This window comes from Coregonus lavaretus (genome assembly GCF_964263955.1).
Source record: "Coregonus lavaretus genome assembly, contig: HAP1_SCAFFOLD_431, whole genome shotgun sequence".
Taxonomy (NCBI): domain Eukaryota; kingdom Metazoa; phylum Chordata; class Actinopteri; order Salmoniformes; family Salmonidae; genus Coregonus; species Coregonus lavaretus.
The window spans coordinates 339,496-363,759 of NW_028161378.1; the positions used below are offsets into that span (position 1 = coordinate 339,496).

Sequence of the window (24,264 nt, forward strand, 5' to 3'; positions counted from 1 at the left end):
GAGGTTATGTTTAGCTTTTTCCTGTGATTTTAATAAGCCGTATCATTTTTCTTGAATGTATCATAGATAAGCTGCTATATGATGCCACTTCAACAGCTGTGAAATTAGGTGATTTTCTCTTAGTTCAAAACTAGCGTTCCTATTTTTGTATAGGTCCCTAATTATCTGAAATAGAAGTGGTTTTGATTTGAGTGTTTTTTTTTTTTTTTTTGCATTCATGTTTGAAGTGTCATTGTAACTACTGTATTACTGATGATGGATGCTAGTTGCATTCGTTCTGTTTTTGGGTGGGTGTGTTTTTGCATCAGTATTTTATCCTTATTAACCTTTTCGGGCTCGTCACTGCATATAAATGGATGTATCAATGTAATTTAATTTTTTGTATGTTTTCATATTGGCGTTTTGTAAACATGTAAAGCTATAGCTTGCAGGATTTATGTAAGGTTTTTCATTACGGTAGTAATTTCAGTATACAGTTATAATAACGTATGTTATCTATGGCAGGAGCACTGTGCGATAGCAGCATACTCAATGGAATGCTTATGTAACATGTAATCCCCGAGTCTCACACCACTAACAACTTGTCAGTAGTCTGGTGGTAAAGGGTTGGAGCATTGACTCCTCATGGCCCTGTGGGGAATGAAACAGAAAATATGACTGACATGAATTATGCCCAAGGTGTTCCCATTCAATATTTTATCACTTTAAATTATTATTTTCCTTTTACAATATGGATTTTACTCAAACCCTTTTTATCTGTTGAATATTGTGACTGTCCTTGACGTGACAGTGGTTCCCCTTTACATTGGTTACATAATTGGAATAATCTGCCTTCTGTTTGTTTTGGAGATTTCTCCATTGTATCGCTCTACCCTTTAGAAGTGTCTCATAAGAGTGGTGTTCATCAATGGAAATCCCTGCCCAGTGTTATGTTCCTTACTGATGTTCAGACAGTGTGAGCAGCACTGTGTTTGTGCCTTGAGAATCAGAGGGTCAGAGAAATGGGGACTGTCCCTTAGACAGTAACAGTACCCCTCCTCTCCTCTACCTGCTCCGAGTTGAAGGGGGAGGAGGGGTTGAGGATCTAACATAAATCCATCTTGCAGAATTAAGTTAGTAATGGCCACTTGACCAAAAATCACCTATAGAAAACGGAACGTTTCACAACCGGACTGTCATTCAACCTGTCATAACAGGGATAAAAAAAATATACTTGTTTGATAAGCTTTGTCATGACAGTAGAGTAGAGGGCATAGGTGTTTAATAGATATAGGCCACCAAAGTCTCACACAAACACACACACACACACACACTGAGAGTCTCTTTGAGTGACGTGCCGATTTAACAGTCCTCTCGATACAGTCACTCTTGTTGAACAGCAAATGCAATACTTTAACGTTATGGTCGTTGTACCACCAAGTGTTCTTAGATCTCTCCATGCCAACTCCGATACTGTGCATATACACCACCGAGTCAGCTTCACTAGTCTGTGGGGAAATACTACTGACTCCCAGTCAGTCCTTTTTCCCATAGTCAATAAACCAAACACCTTGCAACCATGACAGTCAGGATCAGTGGATAACAGATTGTGGACTCATTGTAGGACTGAGTAGTTAAGTATAACTCTGAACTCAGTTCAGAGGACTTCTAGACATTAACTACAAGACTGTTGCTGTTCGCAAAGGGGTGATTGACCGTACAGAGTCTGTTAATATAAGATGTTAGAGAATTGCTCTGGAAGAAACATTTTGTTTTCCTTGTGTTAAGGAGCTCTCTGGAGATGATTGTGGCGTCACTTGAAATTCATTACTCTTTAGGAGCATAACGTATTCCACATTTCAACACCAAAATATTGCCGGACAGGTGTTTTATCAACAATTTTTTCAGTTTCATGCTTTTGTTATTACATTTTATTTAGGTAAAAAGCTGAAATGACAACAAGGCATGAACTTGGCAGACCTCCTACAGTGCTTGATATGTGTTCTCCAGTGATATAAGCATGTGAAATGTAACTTTATTCCTGTGTAATGGTATTCACCAGCAATGCGCCTGCACAAACTCTCCCACACTTAAAAACAAAGATGGATACAAAGTATGAGAGATCCTAGACTGTTTTTATTTCTCCAGTTATAACTCCGTATGACAATGACTGGACACATGAATGAACAGTTTTCAGAGAACTCATACGACATTTTGAGATGAAACTTAACAACAAGAGAAAACATAGCAGTTTAAATTAGCAGTATGATTAATTTATGATTTTAAAGAATCCTCTTATCTGGTGTGAAGATGTTGATTCAGGGTCTATGTGTTAGTCTAATGTGATACTGTGTTACTCTTCAATGCTTACTATTTGGTTTGATTAGTTTTGATCGGTTCTCAACTTGTATTCTCCTTTTTGGGCGTTCTGGTCGACTGTGTCCGTTCAAAGTAAAATTCACGCAGCAACTTATAGAATCATCTGGTTAGATCACTCATCGAAATAATAGATTTGATTATTAAAATCTGAACTGTTACTGTTTTTAATACTTGTAGATTTTTTGTGGCTTTGTTTTTATCATTTTTGTTTCAGTTTTGCTTTTGTTGGTTTTATGCCACACTAGTTTGCCATGTAGCAATTGCACTGTGCAATATTTACAGTATGAGGAGGACTGGGAAAACTAATTCTCTGGATGTGATGTCTCTTAACAGTTTGATAGTGTTTCCTCTAGTTCTCAGTGATTTAGGTGTGACCAAGCCTTCGCTACTTAGTCACATTAAGCGGGTTTTCCAGGTGACTCTTTTGGTGAGTGTCAAAATAAGACTTTATGGTGTATTATTGTCAAGATTCACTTTGAATAAAAACAAAAATCTATTGCTGCAAATCCCCTTTGGCGCGGTGTGATTTCTTTCTATCTTGTCTTACTCGTCTTTTATGGGATTGATGAAAGGTTTCCTTTGAATTACTTGACTAAATCCTCTCAGCTCCTAGTGGAACAAACGGCCTTAGCGGTGCATCTCCAGCGGACTCTATTCTGGGTGGTTTTCTTGACTTCATTCCAGGTGGTTCCTCCCTTTTTGAATCTCCTCACATTGGTCCTTCTCTGTGTCTTACATCTAAAAGAGAAGAGGACTGTACAATCATGTGAGTCCATACCACCTCTCTAATCTCTGACAGATGTCTGTGTTTCCTACTCAGAATCTGGAGAGGACACAGAAGCGAGCATGGTGCATTATCCTTGGACTATCAAACAGCATCTATACATCAGCACTTTCAATCTGACCTCTGCCCACTGACTGAGAAGAACGCAATTGAACTCTGCCTCCAGTTTGCCCATCATCTCCTCCAATCTGACAACAGCAACCTCCTACCACAACCACCAGAGGTCGTAACTCCCTCATTACTAATGCACACGCTTTCTCTCACACACTTGACTTGGATGTGTCACTAAAACAGTGCAGAAATGATTTTTCACTCCCCAACAATATATTGTCACAACTGGCCCTAGAAGCTGGTCTGACCTTATCGATTTAAGGACAATGGTTTTTGCTCTGAGCTAAATGTTAGACGTTTGCACACTCTACCGCGCATCTCTCATAGTGCCGCGCTGCGCCGCATAGTGATGGGTGGACCGAAGGCAACACTCCCCGAGACGCATCCCTAAATTAAAGCTCAATGCCTCTTCCTTCGAGCCGCGGACAGCAGGCGAGACCCGTGGACCGCTTCGCTCTCTGTCCAGACACGGATTGATTGATCAGATGTCTTGTTCACGACCTAAACTTCAACCATGCATTCACTGGATACGCAAATGGCTCCCAGTTTGAGGAGTGAGCGGAGAGATTTCCCCAAACTGGATACCTGCGGCGCGGCCGCTGGAGACGGGCGCTCACCGGGATGGATAGGAGTGCGAGTAGAGGGGTTGTTTCGGAGAACCAGGAGACGAGATGGAGGAGAGGGGATGTGTGCAAACTGTCTGTTATACATAGGAATGGTCTTACTTCTGTTGCAGTGTGCGCAGGCCACAGAGGGTAAGGAAGCACACGAATTTGACCATTGTTTTGTCCATCGCTGGCTATTGTAGGCTTTAACAGAGGATGCATCATGCATAGCATTTCTGCTAAATACTACAAAGGCCTATTGTCACTCCAACCTTACCCCTCTCCTGTTCCGATAAATATTCCATATTATTCATGAACATTTCAGGCAGCGCACAGTCACTGATTTATTGCAAAATCCACAGCAGTGGATTGGCCCGCTATTGTTATGGATGTAGACAATATTCGATGATAAATGTTATGTAAAGTGTAGGCTACAAAATGCAGGATAACGTGTTGGAATAGCATATGGTTTTTAATAATAGTGCCACATCTACACATGCACGCCATCGAGACACAGATCCTGAATACACTCTTTCATCCCCAGAAAAAGTGAACCATCAAAGCTCTACCATGCCCCTTCGAAACGTAAGGAATGCTAATACGCTACACCGACCACATGCTGTTCAATTCCTATGAAAGATGATGAGCATTGGGACATCTATTGCGGAACTTTTAGGTATCATTAAGTACTTGCATGCAGCACTACTAAAGCTGAGAGAGAGAGAGCGAGCAGGTACAGAGAGAATGGATGAAGCCTATAGGGAATGTGCTTTGTGCTGAGCTCGCGGCAGGCTGCAACACTGCGCGAGAATGCAGCTGGCTTCTTTGTTGCCTGCTTGCTTATGATGTAACTCACCTACAGCTTCTTCCTCTCATTCTGAAGACTGTCTCTGAGGTGTTTGCTATTTCCTCTGTTTACTGATGACCTTGATCTATTGTTAATCATGATCATGCAACGATTTGATCTAATAATGACTTCCCCTCTGCCTGTCTTGGAGTGCATGTAGGCTATTGTGGGTAATGGCCTATAGGACTCTAGATCATACAATATAGACTGTAGCTGTTGGGTTTTTATTTGTATATTTGTCCATAGATTAACTGACCTCCCACTGGTTACACACTGGTTGAATCAACGTTGTTTCCATGCCATTTCAATGAAATTAGGTTGAACCAACGTGGAATAGGCGTTGGACTGACGTCTGTGCCCAGTGGGCTATGTCACTCAACTGCTGCCCCTGCCCTTTCCTATGATGGATATCTATACTGTTACACCAGGGTCATATAGATAGACTCTATGGTCACACATTTCCTTTGTTCCTCTGCACAGTGTCTCATTGCAGTACCCTATGAGTAATGCTGAGATTGCATGTTGTTGTTGGTGGATGGTATTGATTAACTGGTCACATATAAGGGGGTTAAAAGAGCTAGAAGTTAGAAGGTTACCGTTTCTCCCTGTACATCTCATCTCATGTATAATATACACTGAGTGTTCAAAACTTTCCATGACATAGACTGACCAGGTGAATCCAGGTGAAAGCTATGATCCCTTATTGATGTCACCTGTTAAACCCACTTCAATCAGTGTAGATGAAGTGGAGGAGACAGGTTAAAGAAGGATTTTTAAGCCTTTAGACAATTGAGACAGGGATTGTGTATGTGTGCCATTCAGAGGGTGAATGGGCAAGACAAAATATTTAAGTGCCTTTGAACGGGGTATGGTAGTTGGTGCCAGGCGCACCTGTTTGTGTCAAGAACTGCAACTCTGCTGGGTTTTTCACGCTCACCAGTTTCCCGTGTGTATCAAGAATGGTCCACCACCCAAAGGACATCCAGCCAACTTGACACAACTGCGGGAAGCATTGGCGTCAACATGGGCCAGCATCCCTGTGGAACGCTTTGGACACCTTGTAGAGTCCATGCCTCGACGAACTGAGGCTGTTCTGAGGGAAAAATATTAGAATGGTGTTCCTAATGTTTTATACACTCCGTGTACATGTGTATAATGTGCCTGTGCTGTGTGCTTGTACAAGCCTACAGTGCATCTGGGTCAGCTTGCAGTAGTGGCACACATAAATCCTCTTGTCTCCAGCGACCAGGAGAGTTGGGGAAAGTTTGTCGGGATAATTGCTCTTCAATCTGGTAAAGAAGCACCTTTTTTAGAAAGAAGCAGCACAGCCACTAACTCTCCGGTGCATAGTCAATGTATTTCTCATGACTGCACTCCTCATACAGAAGGAACCTTGCATGTAGTAGACACATGCCCACCACTTTACTATACTTCTCTGCATAGAAGTTACCCCAGATCTGATCTAGGTTCAGATTTATCCTTCCCAAATCCTGTCTTTAACCACTGGGGGAAATACAGTGGGGGAAAAAGTATTTAGTCAGCCACCAATTGTGCAAATTCTCCCACTTAAAAAGATGAGTGAGGCCTGTAATTTTCATCATAGGTACACGTCAACTATGACAGACAAAATGAGGGAAAAAAATCCAGAAAATCACATTGTAGGATTTTTAATGAATTTATTTGCAAATTATGGTGGAAAATAAGTATTTGGTCAATAACAAAAGTTTCTCAATACTTTGTTATATACCCTTTGTTGGCAATGACACAGGTCAAACGTTTTCTGTAAGTCTTCACAAGGTTTTCACACACTGTTGCTGGTATTTTGGCCCATTCCTCCATGCAGATCTCCTCTAGAGCAGTGATGTTTTGGGGCTGTCGCTGGGCAACACAGACTTTCAACTCTCTCCAAAGATTTTCTATGGGGTTGAGATCTGGAGACTGGCTAGGCCACTCCAGGACCTTGAAATGCTTCTTACGAAGCCACTCCTTCATTGCCCGGGCGGTGTGTTTGGAATCATTGTCATGCTGAAAGACCCAGCCACGTTTCATCTTCAATGCCCTTGCTGATGGAAGGAGGTTTTCACTCAAAATCTCACGATACATGGCCCCATTCATTCTTTCCTTTACACGGATCAGTCGTCCTGGTCCCTTTGCAGAAAAACAGCCCCAAAGCATGATGTTTCCACCCCCATGCTTCACAGTAGGTATGGTGTTCTTTGGATGCAACTCAGCATTCTTTGTCCTCCAAACACGACGAGTTGAGTTTTTTCATCTGACCATATGACATTCTCCCAATCCTCTTCTGGATCATCCAAATGAAGCAGGGGGACACGTCTGGCACTGCAGGATTTGAGTTCCTGGCAGCGTAGTGTGTTACTGATGGTAGGCTTTGTTACTTTGGTCCCAGCTCTCTGCAGGTCATTCACTAGGTCCCCCCGTGTGGTTCTGGGATTTTTGCTCACCGTTCTTGTGATCATTTTGACCCCACGGGGTGAGATCTTGCGTGGAGCCCCAGATCGAGGGAGATTATCAGTGGTCTTGTATGTCTTCCATTTCCTAATAATTGCTCCCACAGTTGATTTCTTCAAACCAAGCTGCTTACCTATTGCAGATTCAGTCTTCCCAGCCTGGTGCAGGTCTACAATTTTGTTTCTGGTGTCCTTTGACAGCTCTTTGGTCTTGGCCATAGTGGAGTTTGGAGTGTGACTGTTTGATGTTGTGGACAGGTGTCTTTTATACTGATAACAAGTTCAAACAGGTGCCATTAATACAGGTAACGAGTGGAGGACAGAGGAGCCTCTTAAAGAAGAAGTTACAGGTCTGTGAGAGACAGAAATCTTGCTTGTTTGTAGGTGACCAAATACTTATTTTCCACCATAATTTGCAAATAAATTCATTAAAAATCCTACAATGTGATTTTCTGGATTTGTTTTCATCAATTTGTCTGTCATAGTTGACGTGTACCTATGATGAAAATTACAGGCCTCTCTCATCTTTTTAAGTGGGAGAACTTGCACAATTGGTGGCTGACTAAATACTTTTTTCCCCACTGTACATAACGCTGACCATAGATCAGTCTCTGGGGGCAACTTCATTCTACTTTGTTGAATCCATTGGTATGTGGTGCAGTGTTCTAGTCTAGTGGCCCTCCTTCTATTACCTGCTGTTCCATTCCATCTCTTTCCCACTTCCTGATAATGTCTAGAAGGGATACAGCTTTGGTCAAATGAACGTGAAAATATATATTATTTTCCATTTTAGCTAACCCAACCCCTTTTCTTAACCTAATCCTCCTAACCTGCTACGTTAATTCTCCTAACCTGCTGCGTAAATTCTTTTAACCTGCTACGAAAAGTCAAATCTGACAAAAGCTGTATCCCATCTAGTCAGAACTCTACTTGCTCCCCCTCTCTGTTTACTCTGCTTTGCCATTCATAAAACACCTCTAGGTATGAATGGGCTATTAGAATGAGCGTGGATGGAAAGAGATGAAGGCAGTCATACAGGCAGGCATGCTTTGAGGTACCTCTTCACTGGAACCCTCACTGTTATAGGCCTACATTCATTTAGGGTCGGAATTCTTGCTTTCAGAGTAAACCTTTTTCATCAAAAGAGGGTGTGCATTATGGGGACTTAAGCATGACTGTGGTGTTTGTTGGTGAGAGTGGCTGTGCTTACTCCCCATATCGCACATCATCTCATGTATTATTGCTTAGGTTTATCTCTGAACCAGGATTCAGCATGTATGTATGTCATGTCAGCATGTGTATGGCTAATCTCGCGGTGCCAAGTCTGGCACGCAAGACTGTGTATGGCAGGCTAAAGTAGATACTATGGCCTTTAGTTAAAGGGGAAGTGTTGGCTACTTTAGACAGATCTAGGCCAGTGCTTACTTGTTGTGGCTCACCTCCCTTTAATCCAAAGAACCACTACAGTGCATGCTGTCGCTATGGGAACCACATCTTCAGCCTACAGTAACCAACACTCGCCCACACCCTCTGAAAACGATCAATGAAGTAGTATAGTGTTGTATGAGGACCTTGAGTAAACTGTAGCAGTGTCTGCAGGGGGAGGGGGTCCGGTGAACAGCTCAGGGTGCCATGGCCGCAGGCAGAACAGCAGAAACTGGGCAGCAGCACGACCAGGTGGACTAAGGATGGGGACAGCCAGGAGTCGTCAGGCCAGGTCCTCCTGGAGGGGAGAGAAGGAGAGAGAGAGAGATTGGAGAATTAGAGGGAGCATACCTGAGATCACACAGGACACCAGATAAGACAGGAGAATTACACCAGATAGGTCAGACTGACCCTAGCCCCCAGGCACATAGACTATTGCAGCATAGATACTGGAAACTGAGACAGGGGGTGTCGGGGGACACTGTGGCCCCGTCCACACACACCCACACACACACACACACACACACACACACACACACACACACACACACACACACACACACACAGCCTCCCCCTCCCAACACATAGTGGATAAGTGATACCCTAGCCTATACAAAGCTAAATAAGCAGTATATTCCTATACCCCCTGTGTTCCCTCCTGAGCAGAGTGACTTTCTCCCAACGTCAGCACTATGAGGTCCTTATACTGCAGACCTGCTTTTTGTCCACTGGTGCTGACAACATGGCTTTGACTGAAGTTAACCTCACAGACCTTCACTCTATGGGAGGCTCTCCTCACACCGTGTCATGTAATTGCTTTTACATTAAAGTTTCATTGGTTAGAAGAATCGATGGTAGTGAAGACTGACTGTCTCATTGCCTATTGACATCCCAATCTGTGTCCTCACTCTATCAATAAAATGATTGTTACAGTTCTCCAATGATATATTGCAGTGCAGCGCACCAGGCTACTGACCTTCAGTCTCACACCTGGGGCAGTGGTCTGCTTACTTTGACTCTTGTGTCCAATGCTGAGGGGGACAGGGGGAGCAGGTAGCTGCCTAGTGGTGGCTATTCAGCAGCCTGATGGACTGGGGGTAGAAGCTCTTGGCCAGTCTTCCAGTTTTTGCCATGACGCTCCTGTACTGCCCGCGTCTTAGTGATTGAAGCGGGGAGAACAGGCCATGGCTCTGGTAGCTGGGGTCCCTGGGGTCCCGCTTCGCCTCATTGCACTGATTTAGTGTGTCAAAGTTAATTACAGTGTGGACAGAGATGTCATGGAAACAGAGGACTGTGTGTGTGTTTGAGTACCTGTGTGTGTGTCTCAGTCTCAACTTTGCTTGCCGAGTTCCATTTTCCTCTGAATGTTTGAGTGCTGAAGTTTAGCACATCTTTAATTCAGTCTCTTGTTATCCCTGGCCTAGGGTTTAAAGGCAGCTATACACTTCACGCAAACAGACCGACGGAGCGTCGGATACGATCCGTTCCAAAATTTGAGCCACACAAAAGTACGTAGAAGTACGTGTGAAAACGACGCTCCGTAGCTGCGTCTGTAGGGCCCTTTAGCCAATTGCATGCCACTTGACTGTATTTCTACGGGTATTCAACCATTTGACTTGTCTGTGTTGTGAACGTGTGTATCGATAGGCGTGTTTGTCTCTGTGGAGGATGTAAATCTGAACTTCCTCTGTCATTTCTTCAAGCCAGTGGTGAAGAAAAGCCCTTCCAGTCACTCTTTTATCATGACTGTGCATACTGCTTGATGTGGTCAGTGGTTGACTGTGTGATTTCTATTCATAACTGCGTTGAATTGAGGGAAACGTGATTACAACACAAGGTATCTATAAACCTGTTGATAGTGTTTTCAGAGATAGAGTACTGTTTGTATTAGCATGCGGGTCATTAAAATCTTCCTCATCTACTAACTGTAATGCCTAGGCTTTAGCTCAGTGGACTAAACACTATCTTGAGGCATACAGACAACCCTGGTTCGATACCCGGTTGGTCACGTGCTGGCATGTTGTAATGGTCACTGGATGGTCAGTGATGGTCAGTGGGGTCCACTAGTGCTGTGTCTAGTCTCCTCCTCTCTATGCCAGGTCTGTATCGGATGGTAACAATGATAGATAGAATTGCAGGGGAATGGCATGGTTAACAGTGCTGCTAATTAGCATCATGTACCATCTGCCCACTATTATCCCTCACACTGCACCCTGCACCTCGGGAATGGAGTGTGTGTGTGTGTGTGTGTGTGTGAAGTAATGTCTACCAAGCAGATCAGGACAATGTGACAGGACATGAGTGGCTGGTTCTGGGGTCGTCTCCTAATCGGTGTGTTCTGTCACTCAATTAAAGTACAGTGAGGGGAAAAAAGTATTTGATCCCCTGCTGATTTTGTACGTTTGCCCACTGACAAAGACATGATCAGTCTATAATTTTAATGGTAGGTTTATTTGAACAGTGAGAGACAGAATAACAACAACAAAAATCCAGAAAAACGCATGTCAAAAATGTTATAAATTGATTTGCATTTTAATGAGGGAAATAAGTATTTGACCCCTCTGCAAAACATGACTTAGTACTTGGTGGCAAAACCCTTGTTGGCAATCACAGAGGTCAGATGTTTCTTGTAGTTTGCCACCAGGTTTGCACACATCTCTGGAGGGATTTTGTCCCACTCCTCTTTGCAGATCTTCTCCAAGTCATTATGGTTTTGAGGCTGACGTTTGGCAACTCGAACCTTCAGCTCCCTCCACAGATTTTCTATGGGATTAAGGTCTGGAGACTGGCTAGGCCACTCCAGGACCTTAATGTGCTTCTTCTTGAGCCACTCCTTTGTTGCCTTGGCCGTGTGTTTTGGGTCATTGTCATGCTGGAATACCCATCCACAACCCATTTGCAATGCCCTGGCTGAGGGAAGGAGGTTCTCACCCAAGATTTGACGGTACATGGCCCCGTCCATCGTCCCTTTGATGATGTCCTGTCCCCTTAGCAGAAAAACACCCCCTAAGCATAATGTTTCCACCTCCATGTTTGACGGTGGGGATGGTGTTCTTGGGGTCATAGGCAGCATTCCTCCTCCTCCAAACACTGCGAGTTGAGTTGATGCCAAAGAGCTCGATTTTGTTCTCATCTGACCACAACACTTTCACCCAGTTCCCAGCTGCCTTGAGATCATTGACAAGATCCTCCCGTGTAGTTCTGGGCTGATTCCTCACCGTTCTCATGATCATTGCAACTCCACGAGTTGAGATATCTTGCATGGAGCCCCAGGCCGAGGGAGATTGACAGTTATTTTGTGTTTCTTCCATTTGCAAATAATCGCACCAACTGTTGTCACCTTCTCACCAAGCTGCTTGGCGATGGTCTTGTAGCCCATTCCAGCCTTGTGTAGGTCTACAATCTTGTCCCTGACATCCTTGGAGAGCTCTTTGGTCTTGGCCATGGTGGAGAGTTTGGAATCTGATTGATTGATTGCTTCTGTGGACAGGTGTCTTTTATACAGGTAACAAACTGAGATTAGGGATTATACACTCCCTTTAAGAGTGTGCTCCTAATCTCAGCTCGTTACCTGTATAAAAGACACCTGGGAGCCAGAAATCTTTCTCATTGAGAGGGGGTCAAATACTTATTTCCCTCATTAAAATGCAAATCAATTTATAACATTTTTGACATGCGTTTTTCTGGATTTATTTGTTGTTATTCTGTCTCTCACTGTTCAAATAAACCTACCATTATAATTATTGACTGATCATGTCTTTGTCAGTGGGCAAACGTACAAAATCAGCAGGGGATCAAATACTTTTTTCCCTCACTGTAGATGTATATCATTGTCAGGCTTCAGAGACATTTTATCCTGTAATGTTCTGGTCCAGATCCCACTCTCCTCTCCTCTCCTCTCCTCTCCTCTCCTCTCCTCTCCTCTCCTCTCCTCTCCTCTCCTCTCCTCTCCTCTCCTCTCCTCTCCTCTCCTCTCCTCTCCTCTAGCTGTTAAATCAGTGACAGTAGATACAGGGTTGGGGACAGGCTGTGGCTCTGCAGGTCTGGTGACCAGACCAGACTCTCTGATTTATCAGGACAGCTCTTAGATTTAGGAAATACACCACTAGTGAAACAGCTCTGAGGTTACAGGAGTTAAAGATGGAATCTGCAGCAGGGGGAAACGGCGCCACTGGTCACCCCACCACCATTTTATATTTTTGGTTGCTGAGGAGTGCCGCGCTGCATACCATAGAAGACTATATATTGTGCTCTTCTATCACACGTGCAATAATGTCTGACGGGGGGAAAACAGTGTTCATTGTTTGCAGTCACTTCTTTGTTGTTGTAATATCGCAAACAGACATGGCAGTTTCACCATTTAAGGATTCCATCTTTAAAGGATGAAGGCAATCACGATGTGCACAGGCATTTCATTTTCAGCAAGCCATGGTCCTCTACAGTATCCTACCAGTTAATATTCAGAGATAGCAAAAGCATGAGAAGAGTCACTAGCAGTCTGGCAGGCGTGGGAGATGAGAAAATAACACTCATGGTGATGGTGAACTAACTAACTCAGTAGGATGGTGAACTAAGTAACTCAGTAGGATGGTGAACTAACTAACTCAGTGGGATGGTGAACTAACTCACTCAGTGGGATGGTGAACTAACTAACTCAGTGGGATGGTGAACTAACTAACTCAGTGGGATGGTGAACTAACTAACTCAGTGGGATGGTGAACTAACTAACTCAGTGGGGATGGTGAACTAACTAACTCAGTGGGGATGGTGAACTAACTAACTCAGTGGGATAGTGAACTAACTAACTCAGTGGGATGGTGAACTAACTAACTCAGTGGGATGGTGAACTAAATCAGTGGGATGGTGAACTAACTAACTCAGTGGGATGGTGAACTAACTAACTCAGTGGGGATGGTGAACTAACTAACTCAGTGGGATGGTGAACTAACTAGTTCAGTGGGATGGTGAACTAAATCAGTGGGATGGTGAACTAACTAACTGATTGGGATGGTGAACTAGCTAACTCAGTAGGAGGGTGAACTAGCTAACTCATGGTGATGGTGAACTAAGTAACTCAGTGGGATGCAGCAGTGACTTAAAGGGGAGAGGAACTAAAAGACAGTCACAGTTAAAAGTTGAATGATCTTTTCTGTGCGAATGGGAAACTGTCTGGATTAGTTGTGGATTTACTGGGAACATCCTCAGCACTGACCTTCATGACTGGATGGGGCTGATGAGACAGGCTGAATGAAAAGAACAGGAAGGCCTGCACACTGTTTATGCTCCCAATTCACCACTTTATTGACAATGTTTCCATCCGAAACAGATCTTCGTCAGGTCAAACAGACTGAGTGCTCACATCCCAAAATATACACATTTCACCTCACATGACCATTACGTACATGACGCATGGTGGGTGTGGAAACAATTGAATTCACTTTTGCGCAGTGGTGGAAAAAGTACCCAATTGTCATACTTGAGTAAAAGTAAATATATCTTAATAGAAAATGACTCAAGAAAACTTGCTAAAATATACTTAAGTATCAAAAGTAAAAGTATAAATAATTTCAAATTCCTTATATTAAGCGAACCAGACGGCACCATTTTCTTGCTTTTTAAATTTACGGAAAGCCAGGGGCACGCTCCAACATAATTTCCAAATGAAGTGTTTGTGTTTAGTGAGTCCGCCAGATCAGAAGCAGTAGGGATGACCAGGGATGTTCTCTTGATAAGTGTGTGAATTAGACCATTTTCCTGTCCTGCTAAGCATTCAAAATGTAACGAGTACTTTTGGGTGTCAGGGAAAATGTATGGAGTAAAAAGTACATAATTGTCTTTAGGAATGTAGTGAAGTAAAAGTATAAAGTTGTTAAAAAATATAAATAGTAAAGTAAAGTACAGATCCACAAAAAAATGACTTAAGTAGTACTTTCAAGTATTTAAGTACTTTACATCACTGCTTTTGCGCATAGTCAATCATAATTAATCACAGAGGTACATATGGTCATAAAGGACGGTCCAAGTTAAAACCTAGGCAACAGTAAAAAATATATATATATAAAGATCACGTTGGAAACTGTTGGAATACCCACCCATTTGACCATTACGTGCAGGAGGCATGGTGGCTGTAGATATAATTACAGTGACCTATTTCAAAAACAACTTGTGTACCTTTTAATCATTTGATATCAATGAGATGGGCACAGGTAGTAGTTACATGTAGTAGTTACAGAAAATCTAATATACAAAATGTCTAAGTGGAGACCAGGATGGCAGGACAACGTGACATATTAATGTAAGAAATGGTCTGATATCAAACTCTTGGTTCAGACCTTTAGGAGACATGGCGGATAAACATTGAATCTAATACAATTATATTATCCGTAATAGATTATCAGTATCTCCCCCCCTCCTAGGAGTCTTAAGATGTTCGATACCAATGTATCTCAGAGAGCTGATGTTGTGACGAGCCTCCATTAAATTGCATCCACAGGGTTTCTCTGGCCAAGAGTCCTGATATTACTCCTGTGTTCTGCTATCCTTGTTTTTAGAGCTCATTTCGTTTTTCCTACATAGCATAGACCACAAATACACTTGATCAGGTATACCACATTTTTTGTGGAATACGTAAGGATGCCCTTAATCTTAATGGCCTTGCCTGTGATAGGGTGATTGAACATTGTGCATCTGTTCGTAAAGTTACACTGGGTACATCAGCCACATCTTTAATTACCGACCGGTACATTGTCTAGGAAGGTGCTATGTGACACCGGTGGAAGATCAGACCTCACCACCTATTGACTGATGTTGGGGGCTCGTCTGAAGACTACCCCCGGGGGTTCTTCAATTGTCTTTTCCAGTTGTGGATCACTGCTCAAGATGTGCCAGGGTTTTTTTATGATATGGTCAAACTGTTTGCCAAGTGGGGAGTATTGAAGGAAGCAATGAACCCGTTGGTCAGGGGGACACGGTGGTTTGGGCGTCAGGCTGTCATCCTGGGTCATATTTTTGTAATGATCCCTTGCGTCATGCAGCCATTCCTCTGGTAACCCCGCTGTCTGAAACGTTTGTCATAGTCACTCTGTGTACTACAGATCCTGCGTATGCGACTGTGTTGGCTGATAGGGAGGCCCTTTTTCAGGGGTGTAGGGTAGAAGTTATTTGTATTTATTAAGGATCCCCATTAGCTGCTGCCAAGGCAGCAGCTACTCTTCCTGGGGTCCAGCAACATTAAGGCAGTTATATGACATTACATTTCATAACTCATTTCACAACACATTAAGTGTGTTCCCTCAGGCCACTACTCTATTACCACATATCTACAATACAAAATCCATGTGTACTGCTTTAAAACAGATTTCTGCTGCATTAGTAAAGATGTGATCAATACATGTGGATGATTTCATTCCTGTGCTGTTTGTAAATACCCTGGTAGGTTGACTGATAAACTGAACCAGGTTGCAGGCACTGGTTACAGTTTGAAGCTTTTTATTGAGTGGTCAGCTTGATGAAAGCCAGTCAATATTAAGGTCACCCAGAAAATATACCTCTCTGTTGATGTCACATACATTATCAAGCATTTCACACGTATTATCCAGATACTACCTGTTAGAACTTGGTGGTCTATAGCAACTTCCCACAAGAATGGGCTTTAGGTGAGGTAGGTGAACCTGTAGCCATATTACTTCAACAGTACTTAACATGAGATCCTCTCTAAGCTTTACAGGAATGTGGCTATGAATACAGACCGCAACACCGCCCCCATTGGCATTTATGTCTTTTCTGTAGATGTTATAACCATGTATTGCTACCACTGTATCATCAAAGGTATTATCTAAGTGAGTTTCAGAGATAGTCAGAATATGAATGTCATCTGTTACTAGCAAGTTGTCGATTTCATGAACCTTGTTTCTTAGGCTACATATGTTAATGTGGGCTATTTGTAGCACTTTTCTGGGATGCTTGATTGTTTTTATTGCTTTACTGGGAAGCTTATCAGAAGTAGCTAATTCCTGTCTGTCGGCTTCCTGTATAGGTCCATGCTAAAGCCACCCCCCTCCCTCTTTATCGAAATGTCCAGAAAACTTGTTTCATGCGCATCAAAGGTGAAGGGTGAATTTCAGATGTTCACTGCTTGTATTGATGAAGGAGTGGAATCGATGAAGTTCCTCTGCTGTGCCCTGGAATAAAAGGAATAATTCATCAATTAAGCGTTTCCAGTGCTTGATATGGCGCAAGAATGGATTGTTAGGGCTGAAAATCATATTCTTCTCAAACAACCCCACATACAGATTGGCATAATTCAGTGCCATTTTACTACCCATAGCAGTTCCCTTCTGTTGAATGAACATGTCATTTTAAAACGTGAAAAAGTTCTTACTCAGAACAATCTCAGTAAGTTCAACAATACAGTTAGTGCTAGGCAGTGTACCAGTGGGTCGTTGACTAAGACAGTGTGCCATAGCTTCTAGACCTGGGGTGGGGGATGTTAGTATACAGGGATTCATCATCAAAGCAAGCCATAAGCATCACTATTGATATTGTGCATTGTCTTAAGGGTGTTAATCATGTCCATAGAATCGCGTACATATGCAGGGAGAAAGTGGTGTTGTTTAATTGTCCCCGGATCTCATTCACATAATCATCAAGGTTTAACAACCCCATGGCTCCGTCCTTATCAGCATTACGCAATATTAATATGGAGTCATTTTTTTTATTCATCCAAGGCTTTGTCTCTGTTCTTTAGGGAGATTATTGTAGACTCTGTATTCTCATTTCTTATTCAGAATCGGAGACATCTTTTTCCACCAGTCTGTTTCTAGGGAGGGATTTCTGGATCTGGGCAGACAAAAGGTGGATTTGGCTCGAAAAGGGGTTTTCGTTCTGTGGGAAATGTCATTCTCTATTGTGTCACCCATAGCCTGAACACTCGTCTCACCCATACTTGACACATTCACATTTATGGGGCAGAAGAACTCCCCAAGTCTCAGTGTATGAAATAATTCTGAAACTCTATTGTAGTGTCAGAGTCATTACATGATGCATTGGAGAGAGAGAGAGAGAGAGAGAGAGAGAGAGAGAGAGAGAGAGAGAGAGAGAGAGAGAGAGAGAGAGAGAGAGAGAGAGAGAGAGAGAGAGAGAAGAGAGAGAGAGAGAGAGAGAGAGAGAGAGAGAGAGAGAGAGAGAGAGAGAGAGAGAGAGGTAAAGGTAGAGAGAGAGTAGAGGAGAGAGATGGAGAGAGAGAGAGAGAGAGAGAGAGAGAGAGGTAGAGAGAGAGAGAGAGAGAGAGAGAGAGAGAGAGAGAGAGAGAGAGAGAGAGAGAGAGAGAGAGAGAGAGAGAGAGAGAGAGAGAGAGAGAGAGAGAGAGAGAGAGAGAGAGAGAGAGAGAGAGAGAGAGAGAGAGAGGAGAGAGAGAGAGAAGAGAGAGAGAGAGAGAGAGAGAGAGAGAGAGAGTGAGAGTACCTTATAGTGTTAAGAGGCGGCTCTAGATTCAAATCTCTCTTAAGAGATGTCGCCCACAATACTCCGGAGGGAGACATCTACACCACCTACCCCCTCTGAGTGGTGCAGGGTAAGACAACGGCTCACCAACACAAAATGTCCCTGCGGGATTTACCCTAATACCACTAGACAGCATTTTTGCTCTGTTAGACAAATATAAAATGAAAGACTTTAAAAACATCCACATATTTGTGAATCATTGCATTAATAAAGTGTGCAACACTATGTGCAATATGGTTTAGATGAGAATCTCCTGTATAGTTTGAATAGCTGTCCTTATTTTGTTTCTGTATATACTATGGTATTTATGGGACATGCTAATAGCTGCACTCACACATGAAGCAGGAATGTGGCTTTGGCCATACCACATCCAAGGCTAGTGTAAACAGAAAAGTTGCAAATCTGATGTTGACGTGACATAGATTTCACATGACATATTTGACTAATGTAAATCTACCCTAAGAACGAGAGATAACACCTACAGTACTGGAGATTCTCCACAGATGGAGCTCCCTGGTTCTTTCTGCCAGAGTGATTTGCTCTGGCCCATTATTGTAATGACTGGGATTGGCCAGGCAGTGAAGCCTGGTGCTGCCCTGGCGGAGAGTCACAGACCAGCGGGAGTTACCCGCTGCCATTCCAGCTAATGAGCTGGATCTGGAGAGAGAGACGGGGAGATCATTGAGACATGGAGGAGATTCATTACATGGGGCTCCGCTCACGCCAACACACAGGGACCCAGGCCCAGTCACACACACGTACGTGTACGCCAGCACACCGTCATACAGGTCAACGACATGCTTTCTGTTTCTGTCAGTCGAACAGCCAAATGGATTCTGAAATCTTCTCTTTCAGAGGATAATAACCAACCTTATGAGAGAGAGAGCGAGCGAGAGAGAGAATAATAACCAACCTTATGAGAGAGAGCGAGAGAGAGAGAGATGAGGGAAGGGGGAGAAGAGAGGTATAGTGGATGGATTACAGGTCGATAGGGGCCATCGTCTCATTGCTGTGCCGTTGAGAGGGTCAATAAAAGGTCACAGTAGAGAAATGTGCTGAGGTCATGGTTTACAGTGCAGGGGGCGGTCCTTCATCAGCTCATTGTCTTTGACTCTGCCTCAGTAACAGCCAATCACTGATGTCAGTACTTCCTGGAACACAAAGAGTGTCTGTTTCTGACACTGGCTATTTGCAGGATAGGTTTGGCTGATATCTAGTGTGGTACTGTAACTTACTGGAATGGGTATCCTCTGACTAATCTGGAGAAAAAAACATACTTCATATATTCAGTATGATCTGGTCTCTTACATTGCTCGTTCTGGTATTTCTTAATTTCAAAAAATTTCTGGATTATGTGTGTATTGTGTTTTTTTTACTGCACTGTTGGAGCTAGAAACACAAGCATTACTGTACTGTTGGAGCAAGAAACACAATCATTACTGTACTGTTGGAGCTAGAAACACAATCATTACTGTACTGTTGGAGCTAGAAACACAATCATTACTGCACTGTTGGAGCTAGAAACACAATCATTACTGTACTATTGGAGCTAGAAACACAAGCATTACTGCACTGTTGGAGCTAGAAACACAATCATTACTGCACTGTTGGAGCTAGAAACATAAACATTACTGTACTGTTGGAGCTAGAAACATAAACATTACTGTACTGTTGGAGCTAGAAACATAAACATTACTGTACTGTTGGAGCTAGAAACACAAGCATTACTGTACTGTTGGAGCTAGAAACACAAGCATTACTGTACTGTTGGAGCTAGAAACACAATCATTACTGTACTGTTGGAGCTAGAAACAAGCATTACGCCGCACCTGCGATAACATCTGCATATCTGTGTACGCAACCTATAAACTTTGATTTGATGACAACAAATCCCTTTGCTCTGACCTCATAAGAGTTGAGGGATAGAGATACTTGAGGAACGGCAGTACAGTTAGAATAGCCACATCCTAGCTATATGTAGTCAGGACTTTATATATCCAGTGTGTTATGGTTAACAGTGGTCTTAAGTAATGGTCTGTCATACAGGGGTTTTTAGAGGGGGTCTATAATGATCTCTCTACTCCCTAGGGCTATGGAGCGAGGGCTGGTCATATATCTGTGTAGAGTGGCAGACATATTTAATATTACCCACACATGCACATGCACACTCAAATGGCAACTCATACCCAGACACACTCATGCATTTACTGTGGGATTTACACCTAGCTCAGTGTTCTAATACTGTGTGATTTACACCTAGCTCAGTGTTCTAATACTGTGTGATTTACACCTATCTCAGTGTTCTAATACTGTGTGATTTACACCTAGCTCAGTGTTCTAATACTGTGTGATTTACACCTAGCTCAGAGTTCTAATACTGTGTGATTTACACCTAACTCAGTGTTCTAATACTGTGTGATTTACACCTAGCTCAGAGTTCTAATACTGTGTGATTTACACCTAGCTCAGTGTTCTAATACTGTGTGATTTACACCTAGCTCAGAGTTCTAATACTGTGTGATTTACACCTAGCTCAGTGTTCTAATACTGTGTGATTTACACCTAACTCAGTGTTCTAATACTGTGTGATTTACACCTAGCTCAGTGTTCTAATACTGTGTGATTTACACCTAACTCAGTGTTCTAATACTGTGTGATTTACACCTAGCTCAGTGTTCTAATATTGTGTGATTTACACCTAACTCAGTGTTCTAATACTGTGGGATTTACACCTAGCTCAGTGTTCTAATACTGTGTGATTTACACCTAACTCAGTGTTCTAATACTGTGTGATTTACACCTAGCTCAGTGTTCTAATACTGTGTGATTTACACCTATCTCAGTGTTCTAATACTGTGTGATTTACACCTAGCTCAGTGTTCTAATACTGTGTGATTTACACCTAGCTCGGTGTTCTAATACTGTGTGATTTACACCTATCTCAGTGTTCTAATACTGTGTGATTTACACCTAGCTCGGTGTTCTAATACTGTGTGATTTACACCTAGCTCAGTGTTCTAATACTGTGGGATTTACACCTAGCTCAGTGTTCTAATACTGTGTGATTTACACCTAGCTCAGTGTTCTAATACTGTGTGATTTACACCTAGCTCAGTGTTCTAATACTGTGTGATTTACACCTAGCTCAGTGTTCTAATACTGTGTGATTTACACCTAGCTCAGTGTTCTAATACTGTGTGATTTACACCTAGCTCAGTGTTCTAATACTGTGTGATTTACACCTAGCTCAGTGTTCTAATACTGTGTGATTTACACCTAGCTCAGTGTTCTAATACTGTGTGATTTACACCTAGCTCAGTGTTCTAATACTGTGTGATTTGCACTTAGCTCGGTGTTCTAATATTGTGTGATTTACACCTAACTCAGTGTTCTAAATCAGCGCTCCGGTGTTGAAATGAGCTGGGCTGTTCTCACAGGCCTCTTCATTAGGGAGGTAATCGGTGTGTGTGTGGAGTTATCACCCTGAGAGAATGAACACACACACACACATATCGTGCACACACACACACACACACTTAAAAACCTATTGCTCAAATAAACAGCAAACCTGGTTTCAAAAAACAGATAATGCAGCATCTCACGGCACAACGCCTCTCCCCTATTTGACCTAGATCGTTTGTGTGTATATATTGTTATGTAGGCTACGTGTGCAATTTTTAAATTGATGTAGTTCTGTCCTTGAGCTGTTCTTGTCTATTAATGTTCTGTATTATGTCATGTTTCATGTTTTGTGTGGACCCCAGGAAGAGTAGCTGATGCTTTCGCAACAGCTAATGGGGATCCTAATAAAATACCAAAATGCCAAATAAAATACCAAAATACCAAATAAAATACCAAAATACCAAATAAAATACCAAAAAACCTACGCTCACAAACAGTGTGTGGAGTTATCACCCTGAGATACACACACACACACACACACACACACACACACACACACACACACACACACACACACACACACACACACACACACACACACACACACACACACACACATACATAGCCACGCTCACAAACATTGAAACATTTGTCACCTACACTTACAGTACTGACACAAACACGTGTGCTGTATATTTCTGCACGGTACAAATCCTTATGTGCACACATATACTGGAACACACACAACGTCCCAGCCTTACATTGAGAGTGATGGTAGCCATCTGTTATACATTATGAATAGCGTACACTCCGGACAGCATATGCATGTGCTTCATCATCATTAGCCCCAGATGCTGAAGCTGTTGACGTAAGTCTTACGCCAAGTAAGAGGGCTGGATGGATCTCAGATACATACAGTGCAGCCAGCTACCATGGGGCATTCTGACAGACAAAAAAGTTGGATAGGATTTCTTGGAGAAAGCACCTGCGTCTCCCTTCACTCTCATGAATGTTTTATGCCTTAGGAAGACAGTCCGTCTAGCTTGGTCTAGCGCTTCAGGAACCCCTTTGCCTAAGTAATGAGATGAAACATTAAGACAGACTCTTAGTTTAATATGAAACATTGTAAATTATGTACATGTAGATAGGACGTCAGCTCAGTTCACATATTAATAAAACATCAGGACCTGTGAGCACAGCTTGTTATGGAACTCTCTGAATGGGTCAGATCATCTAGTTTTGTTGTGCATACAGTATATACAGTGAGGGAAAAAAGTATTTGATCCCCTGCTGATTTTGTACGTTTGCCCACTGACAAAGAAATGATCAGTCTATAATTTTAATGGTAGGTTTATTTGAACAGTGAGAGACAGAATAACTACAAAAAAATGTAAAAAATGTTATAAATTGATTTGCATTTTAATGAGGGAAATACGTATTTGACCCCTCTGCAAAACATGACTTAGTACTTGGTGGCAAATCACAGAGGTCAGACGTTTCTTGTAGTTGGCCACCAGGTTTGCACACATCTCAGGAGGGATTTTGTCCCACTCCTCTTTGCAGATCTTCTCCAAGTCATTAAGGTTTCGAGCTTGACGTTTGGCAACTCGAACCTTCAGCTCCCTCCACATATTTTCTATGGGATTAAGGTCTGGAGACTGGCTAGGCCACTCATTTAACATTTACATTTAAGTCATTTAGCAGACGCTCTTATCCAGAGCGACTTACAAATTGGTGCATTCACCCTATAGCCAGTGGGTTAACCACTTTACAATATTATATATTTTTTTTTTTTTGGGGGGGGGGTGCGGGGGGGTAGAAGGATTACTTCCTATCCCAGGTATTCCTTAAAGAGGTGGGGTTTCAAATGTCTCCGGAAGGTGGTGAGTGACTCCGCTGTCCTGGCGTCGTGAGGGAGCTTGTTCCACCATTGGGGTGCCAGAGCAGCGAACAGTTTTGACTGGGCTGAGCGGGAACTATGCTTCCGCAGAGGAAGGGGAGCCAGCAGGCCAGTCAAAACTGCAGGCCACTCCAGGACCTTAATGTGCTTCTTCTTGAGCCACTCCTTTGTTGCCTTGGCCGTGTGTTTTGGGTCATTGTCATGCTGGAATACCCATCCACAACCCATTTTCAATGCCCTGGCTGAGGGAAGGAGGTTCTCACCCAAGATTTGACGGTACATGGCCCCGTCCATCGTCCCTTTGATGCGGTGAAGTTGTCCTGTCCCCTTAGCAGAAAAACACCCCCAAAGCATAATGTTTCCACCTCCATGTTTGACGGTGGGGATGGTGTTCTTGGGGTCATAGGCAGCATTCCTCCTCCTCCAAACACGGCGAGTTGAGTTGATGCCAAAGAGCTCGATTTTGGTCTCATCTGACCACAACACTTTCACCCAGTTCTCCTCTGAATCATTCAGATGTTCACTGGCAAACCTCAGACGGGCATGTATATGTGCTTTCTTGAGCAGGGGGACCTTGCGGGCGCTGCAGGATTTCAGTCCTTCACGGCATAGTGTGTTACCAATTGTTACCAATTGTTTTGTAATGTAAAATGTTTTCTTGGTGACTATGGTCCCAGCTGCCTTGAGATCATTGACAAGATCCTCCCGTGTAGTTCTGGGCTGATTCCTCACCGTTCTCATGATCATTGCAACTCCACGAGGTGAGATCTTGCATGGAGCCCCAGGCCGAGGGAGATTGACAGTTCTTTTGTGTTTCTTCCATTTGCGAATAATCGCACCAACTGTTGTCACCTTCTCACCAA

The 24,264-nt window shown here is 43.0% G+C and overlaps 1 protein-coding gene across 1 annotated transcript in view; it reads left to right on the forward strand.

Moving 5' to 3' along the window:
- Window positions 1-3,414: 3,414 nt before the first annotated feature.
- The window catches only part of LOC311120760 (uncharacterized protein), a gene marked incomplete at its 3' end in the record, with an annotated part of 68,153 nt that continues 47,303 nt past the window's right edge, over window positions 3,415-24,264 (forward strand). The window contains exon 1 of the mRNA XM_084195335.1: window positions 3,415-4,008. Coding sequence (XP_084051461.1) covers window positions 3,768-4,008 — 241 coding nt within the window. The remainder of the gene's footprint in view (window positions 4,009-24,264) is intronic.